The 8,245-nt window shown below is 42.3% G+C and overlaps 1 protein-coding gene across 1 annotated transcript in view; it reads right to left on the bottom strand.

Moving 5' to 3' along the window:
- The window catches only part of Xdh (xanthine dehydrogenase), a 79,931-nt gene that overhangs the window by 33,845 nt on the left and 37,841 nt on the right, over nucleotides 1–8,245 (bottom strand). Inside the window, exons 16-18 of the mRNA XM_004627375.2 lie at nucleotides 7,888–7,971; nucleotides 5,658–5,827; nucleotides 2,053–2,176 (exon numbers count right to left, since the gene is read on the bottom strand). Of these exons, the coding sequence (XP_004627432.1) occupies nucleotides 2,053–2,176; nucleotides 5,658–5,827; nucleotides 7,888–7,971 (378 nt within the window). The remainder of the gene's footprint in view (nucleotides 1–2,052; nucleotides 2,177–5,657; nucleotides 5,828–7,887; nucleotides 7,972–8,245) is intronic.

The raw sequence follows: 8,245 nt of genomic DNA, 5'->3' as shown, positions 1-8,245 counted from the left end.
GTGTGGCCAGCTCAGCCCACCAGGGGGCGGGGCTGGCAGGCATGTGGTGCTGGGGGATCGAACCGCGGTCCCTGATGCTTTGCTAAGCTTGTTCTAAGTAGGTGCTTTAGACCACTGAGCCATCTCTCCAGCCCAAATAAGTCTAGTTTCTTACCCACTTGCTCTTTTGTTTTAATGTGGAATAAGATACTATTTAATTTTATTCTTCCATAGCTAATATTTTTTCTATGTACATATTTTAATGATCTTTCCTTTACAATTAGTTTTAAACAATTTCATTTGTATGTATCTTGGTATGATTTTATTCATATTTCTTGTGCAAAAGGTTAACTTTTCTTGGAAATGTGGTGCTATAATCTTAACTAAATTCAAAAAAGTAAATACATAAATAAATGTGGTTACTCACTATGTAATCCAAGCTGGCCTTACACTCTTTGCAATCCTCCTGCCTCAGCTTCCCAACTGCTGGGAGGATAGATGAGTGCCACCATGGCCTGCCCCGTCCGTCCCACCCATCGCCCATCGCAGCGAGAAGTAGATGCAGTGCAAGTTTTGACCTTGGAGGAGAAGCACGCAGCCCCTCACCAATAAGTAGGATCACATCTGTGGCCTCTTCATGAACATCTTTTTTTATCATGAGAAAGTTCCCTGCTTCGTTATTTTGCCATTTAACTTATAATAGTCATTACTAGGCTTTTATATTTAATATTTTGTTTATTAGAATCTATATTGTATAGGTACTGCAGGAACTAAAACACGCTTCAGTTACATTTAACAAGGTAGTCTTATATGAAACTGAGTTTGATTTTAGTACTTATCTCACAGGACTTAACAAAAGTTCAACTATTATAAGTATACAAATTTCACTATTATAAGTAAAACATTTAAGATAGCCCTTGAACATTTTAATCACTAATACTAATATAGTTTAGTTATTAAGAAGAATATGCAGTATTTATGCTTTAATTGTTCCCAATATATTCTTGCACATATATAGCTCACTTAAAAAGGCATTTAAGGAAATAACATGTTTTTTTAAAGCTTTATCTCTTTCTCCTTCACTCCCTTTCTCCTCTCTCTCTCTCTCTCTCTCTCTCTCTCTCTCTCTCTCTCTCTCTCTCTCGGCCTCCCTCTCTCCCTTTGTCCCTCTCCCCTTCTTCTCTCTCTTTCTAGTAATTCATGGTTTTCATAGTATATTATTGAATCGAGTCTTATCTGGATATACATCTAGCACTTATAAAATCAAAATGAGAAACGCTTGAAAATTTTTGAAGTTAGTTTTGGTTTACGTTTATGCTTTCCCAGTCCTAGAGATGACTTCAGTTCTTTAAGCCGTTCTTTTTTTAAATGCCGTACACCATGTCTATAAAAAGCTTAAGAGGCATCTTCCCGGTTTTGATATATAGTTAGCTCAGCTAATTCCTTGGAGAAACTGAATGGAGAGCTATGAAAAGCCGCACATCTTGCTTTGAGGGGCTACACTCATTAAGGATATCTTAAAACTTAAAGAACTGTTTCTAGGCTTTTTATAACACAGTAAAGAAGGAAATCATTTTGTGTTCTGAGATTTCCTTTGACTGTAGTTGATAGAGAAAGGAGATAGGTTTTTTAAATTATCTCAATCTTATAGGAATTAGATGTGTAGATATGAAAAGATGTTTCAAAATGAAATTATTTGACTTATTTGTAGTGGTCTCCAGAGCAGCACAATTTCTGACATGAGTTACTGTCACCTAATAAAACTTTGATATTATAAAAGTTTTAAAAAAGGATCTTAATGTCATACATTAGAGCCCAGTTGTTAATTCAAATGTGATTGTCAACTATGTTTTACTGCATTTTGACATGGAATCACACCACTACTTAGCCATCGCCTAAGCAAGTAACATATTTTATCCCCTCAAGGATTGTCCTAAATACTAGCCTATTAAATAATGGCCCTATAGGTACAAAAATGTAGTCTTTTACCATTACAGATTTGGAGCAATGAGTAAAAATTAAAACTTTAATAGTTATTCTACTTTCTATTTTAAAAAAAAATTCCAAGCATACCTCATCCTTTGCAAAGACTGTTTCATCATTAAACACTCCAGTTACGTTACTTCCAGGAATATCACCAGCTGACAGGAAGCAAACAAACCCCGGCACCTTCTGGGCTTCTGAGGTGTCTATGGACCTGCAAGAACGAGCCATGAGAGGGGCCAGGTTGGCACACTGAGGCGGCAGCCCTGCCATCTGGATTGGATCACCTGTCTTTATTTTAATGCACTCCCCCCCCAAATTTTCTATCAGCTTTCCTACTTAGGCATTTAATGCTGCTGGGGATATACAATGAGTAAGATGGACCTTCTCATAGGTCTGGTCTGGTCTCTAAGTCTAAGGGAATCACATGCTATGGAGCAGCATTTATTCTGGAGACTGCTGGCTAAAATGTATGTTAGCAGCTAACACCCACGCACAGTCAGGGGATGAGGGTCTTTGGGGTGCCCTGCATACCTGCACATAGCTGAATTGCCCTCCCTACATTAATAGTGCTATGCCAGCACAGCAGGACAGCCTTAGACATAACTAGACGATACCACCGCAAAGGGAGAATGCATGGAGAGTTTAGCAATTACAGCAGACTTAATTGTGATCCTCTGGCCCAGCTGCCCATGGGGAAGGCAGGGCACGGGTCACTAAGGGAAATGTATGGAAACGGCCCGCAGCACCGAGCATCCTCCAGACAGTTCTTCCTCACAAGACACCCTGAAAGGAACTCTCATCACCCCTATTGTCCTTGTGGGGGAGTGCAAACCCACAAGGACAATAGGGGTGACTTAGGCAGCTGGCTTGAAACCACTCAGTGCAGAAGCAATGTAACTGAGATTAGAACTGAGATTACACTATTTGTTTTTAATGTATTTGGTACAGGGTCTCACTATGCAGCTCGGACTTATTGTGATCCTCTTGTTTTTAGCCTCCCCAGTGCTGGGATTACAGGTGTGTACCACCACACCTGGTCTCAGTGGCTGGCTCAGCATAGCAGGGGGCAAGGCCAGTGCGGCATGTGGTGCTGTGGGTAGCATGTGGTGCCAGTCCCTGCACTTACCTAAGCAGGGGCTTAGTCTGCTGAGCTATCTTGCCAGTCCTCTGAGGTTACACTATAAGGATGCCAAAGTAACAGTAGCAGCCTTGGCCCCACCACTTGCCACTCTGAGAGCCAGCAACCCAGGAAAGTCCCGAGCATCCAGGAAAGTCCCGAGCACTACAGTTACTGCAATGTGGGTCATGATACTGCACTCAAAGTGAGAACAAAAGTAAACAAACTTAGCCCCTAGCTGAGAACTATGATTGATTCAAGCATTCTTTCTAAGGAATCTAGAAAAGTTTTATTTATTTATTTTTGTATTTGTATCTGGCTTGCCCTTCCTGGAGCCTGACTCTACTCTAGAAGCAACAGTGGAGGAAAAAAAAAATCAGTGACAAGGAGACTTGATCCCTGATCCAGAGAGACACGAGGCCCAGGAAGGGGATTTTCCTAGCTGCTCTGCTCAGCCATGCTGAGTGTCTCTTTCCCACCAGGGTTCAAATCCAAGGGCTCAGGCTTGAACACACAGAGGGGGTGCAGCACAGTTGCTAATGCTTTGCTTTCAAACAGAAACTCTTATGTTTACGTATAAGTCCAGAAATCTAACCATATAAAACCTTGAAGCAGGACAACTCCACAACATTCTTTTTCCTGTCTCCTGTCTTCATTCACCAGCTCCTTTTTGAACAATCATCTATCCAAGAATTATATAATTCTTTATGCCTATTTTTAAAATATATTTTAATTTTTAAATGTTTTTTCATCATACTCCGTAGGGACTTAAAGTTCAACATATCAATACTTGATGAAAAATACCTGTTCCATGTTATGCCTAAGATGTTTGATATTCAAGCAGATAGTGAAGTTAAGTTTAACAGCCTAGGTTGCATGATAATAACAATAAGCTGCTCTTCTGGAGGGTTAACAACCTAAGTTTGCAGACCAAAATTAGAGAAAAAGGAGGGCCGTAAGGAAAGCCAACATTTTGGCCCTAGCCTTCTAAGGTCCATTAAGACTCAGGACATTTGAGAACTTGTACTGTAGCATCATGTAACTCAGTAGTGTCCCAAATTTTCTGATCAAGGAGATTATGGGGCCAAAGAGGAAAATGATCGATGATGTAGAGTGTGCCTAAGGAGAGTCACATGTAGAAAAAACATTCTCTCAGGCTTTCATAGAGAGTACATTGGCCAAGCAATGGCCATGACTCATCCACATGGCTAACACTGACAAAAGATCTACAATCTGAGGTACAGGATCTCAGGAAAAATCCTGAGAGGACTTCACTGACCTTATCTGACCCAAAAGCTACAACTCTTGTTGCATAGGTCTTGCTTTATCTTGGTCTTAACCATCCGCAGAAAAGTATAAAAATGAAATATAAGGAGTAAAGCCATGGTGTTATGTTGAGCTGTAGGGGACTCAGGTCAACAATTTCTGACATGGCCAGTGAAGCGGAAGACCCAATACTATTATGGACTACTGAACTCTTTTAGAATATTTTGCTGAGTTAACACACCTATAATATTCAAATAACGGAACTAAACAAAAAAGGGAATACAGATGAATGTCTATTTTGTATCTGTGTATTCAAAGTGGTTAGGATAGATATGTAGTTACATTCTCTTAATGAATAGAGGGATTTGTTCTAATGGTATTTGTAAATAGAATATCATGTCTGCATCTTGTACAGCAAACAACCACTAGGAAGAATGCATGCAATGTGTTAATTATTGAAACTGTCCTACCAATTTGGTTTGAAACTATCTCATTGCTATTTGTTTCTCAATAAAATTATGGAAAAAAAAATAAAACATGGACTCTGCCATTTACCGACTCTATGGGTCTGGGCCAGTGACTCCTCCTGCTGGGTCCCCATCTCCTCTGCTGGCACACAGGAATAGTAAGAGGACTCGACCATTGGGTTGTTGTGAGGCATGAATGAGCCACTTATGTCAGGTGCTTAACACCAGACTGTAGCAATGTTAAGCACCCTCTGAGTGTAAGTTTTACTCTATTTTTGAAGTAACAATTCTTACCATTTAGACTCTCAATATTCAGCAAACACATCCAAGTGACTATGGCCACTTTTGCTAATCCCCACAAACACAGGAGAGGTGGGGAAACATAATATGGGTGTAGAATAAGGGCATAGAACTCAGATGCTAAGCCCTGGATCGGGTCCTTTAATGCTAACTGAAGTTTCTCTAGAAAGTTCACATTTCAATTTAGCTTGATATTCAGAGTACAAATCTAGCCTGGTCCCATTAAGCCATTCAATGGCTCTTCATGGCTTTGAAGGCCCAGTGCAACCTCCCCGTGTGGCGCCCCCAGGCTTTCTGGATCTGGCCCCTGCCTGCACCTCCAGTGCTGGCTGCCCTTGTCCTCTCACGAACAGTCCTTCTCGGGGTGTCATGGAACCCCAGGTCTTCCTGCTCCTCCCCAGACAGCAGTTCTGAGATGATTTTGCTTCTTCCTTGCTAGGCTGGGAAGCCTTGGGGGATCTCACTCCCTTTGCACCTCCCGTGACTGACAGCATGGGGGAAGTTTCTCGGGTGCTCGGCCCTGGCTCCCCCACTGTACTCACAAGATCTTGGCATGGGCCCGGGTGCTGGTGACCAGCCGGAGAGACAGCTCGTTCTTGTAGCAAGGGATATCGTCACAGTACATGGCCTCTCCAGAAGCCTGCATGCTGGCAGCAAGGTGGGGCAGGGGCCGGCCCACCATGTCCTCCTCAGACTGACCAGGAGGCACCTCCTGGAACAACATGGTCACTTGTCAGGCCAAGGGGACACAAGGGAGAGCTTGATGCCAGATGACAAAGCAAACCTGAGGGAGTAGGAATGGGTGAGGCAGAGGGGCGTGGAGCAAAGGAAAGAGAAGCACCTACATAGTCCTTGACCAGGGCGGTCACTGTGCCAATCACTGAGGAACAACAACCGCAAAACCCTAAATGTCCCTAGTCAGACACTGGGTTGTGCTATGCTCATGGTATGCAGTCATATGCAGCCATCAAATGTACTTCCAAATAGGTTTAATCAGAAGGAAAGAATGCTCAAAGTGGGCCAGACAGATAGCTCAGTGGCTTAAGCACCTGCCTGGTAAGTACAAGGTCCTGAGTTCAGTCCCTGGTAGAAAAAAAAAAAAATCTCAAAGTAGAATATAATAAATGCAAAAGCAGGATATAACCTTATATTTATGTGTAATGATTCTAAATCAATAGTAAAAATTATATGTTTTAATTATAGCACATGCATGTCCATACGTGCATAGGAAAAGCAGAAGTAAATAAAAACAACATGATCTTCCTTGGAGGTGGGATTTGGGGTGATTTTTTTTTTTTTTTAAAGATTTATTTATTTATTTATTATTTATTTATTTAGTGTGTGTGTGGCCAGCTCAGCCCACCAGGGGGCAGGGCTGGCTGGCATGTGGTGCTGGGGGATTGAACCAAGGTCCCTGTGTTTTGCTTAGCTTAGCTTGTTCTAAGTAGGTGCCTTAGACCACTGAGCCATCTCACCAGCCCCTTGGGGTGATTTTTGTTTTCTTATTTATATTTTTCTATACTTCCCAAAATGTTTTAAATGTATAAATTTTATAATAAAGTTATGTATTTGTTTTTCAAAGTAATAACATTGGCAAATCTTGATCAAGTGTTTGCTACTTTGGGGCTGACCAAATAGCTCAGTGGATTAAAGTGCCTGCAAGCAGGCACAGGGGCAGGGAGTTCAATCCCCGGGCCTGCCATGTGGCTCCAGCCCCCGGGGCACACTGAGATGGCAAGTGGGACTGGGCATGGCAGCACTCGCCTGTAATCCCAGCATTTGGGAGGCTGTAAACAGAAGAATCACTATGAGTCAGATCTAATAGTGAGACCCTGAACATCCTGTAGACCCTTCCCTAAAATACAGGGGGAAAAAAGCAATTATTTCTTTGTATGCCAGTAACTATCCAAGCAGTTTAATTTTATTGACACATTTCATTCTCAACAATCATCCTATGAGATAGTACTATTATTGTCCAGTGTGTACAGATGGGTGTAATTAACTTTTCCCAAGAAATGCAGAGAAGGCTGAGTAACTTGTCCAAGGTTAGGCAGTTACGAGATGGCAGAGTCTGGATGCAAATCCAGGCATCAACCCTAGGCTCATGCTCTGACCGCTGTGCACTCTGGTGTAGGCGTCAGTAGACTGTGGCCCTTGGCCAAATTTGACCCACTGCCTGGTTTTAAAAATCAAATCTGACTGTCACAGAGCAAACTCATTCATTTGTATATTGCTTACAGGTGCTTTTGTGAGAATGGCAAAATCGAAAAATTTTAGTTGAGACTGTATGGTACACAAAATCTAAAAGGTCTATAGGAAAAGTCTGCAACCCTTTGCCTAGTACCTCCCAAAGTGTTGTAGTTGATAGAAGGGTGTGTGTGTGTGTGTGTGTGTGTGTGTGTGTGTGTGGACACTCAAAAAGACTTCTAGCTTTTGCATGTTAGCCCCAAAGAAGAGCCAGAAAATACAAAATGGAAAAAAAAAATAACTTTTTAAATAATAGGCTTGTACGTAAGTCTAATTGTAAGGGAGAAATTTAGGCCTACAAGAAGGAGAACCTACACTGGCATCAATATGATTTCCACTTTCTTCCCCACCCCCACCCGTGCCCCCTATTTCCACTTACATTACTGCGCACATACATACGCATAAGAGTAAAGGGTACTGTGACCTATGTACAACCCTAGCTGGCTCTTGTCCAGCAGTCAGCCACTGATTGCAAGATGCAGCCTTCAAGCAGCCCTGGAATTAGTATTCACCATGTGTACTCACTTGGAAGAGCTGGACATTGGCTGGAGGATCTTTGTGGAAGAGCAGAGTGGCACTGGCAAAGGTGGGGTCCAGCGTGCCACACTTCTGTGGAGGAGAGACAACAGAGGTGGCTATAACTGTGTTGCATCATAGATCCCTTCTTTGGTGTCCCCAACTGACAAATGTTTCCCTAATCCCCTCAATCTATACCCTTCTGAGCAGTGGCTGGACCTATGGCAACATCCTAATGTGAGCTCTAGGGGCTCATATTTTATAACTACCTCAGCTTTGTTCCCAGCCATCCCAGCCCTGAAAGCTGAGAGATCTATGTTTTCTACAATCCAGGAAACTTGCCCTCATCCCTCTGCCCAGCCTCCTT

Source organism: Octodon degus, unplaced genomic scaffold (genome assembly GCF_000260255.1).
Source record: "Octodon degus isolate 3935 unplaced genomic scaffold, OctDeg1.0 scaffold00019, whole genome shotgun sequence".
In the NCBI taxonomy this organism is placed as follows: Eukaryota; Metazoa; Chordata; class Mammalia; order Rodentia; family Octodontidae; genus Octodon; species Octodon degus.
Note: the sequence above shows the minus strand (reverse complement) of the source record. Positions and strands in the feature narration are given on the sequence as shown.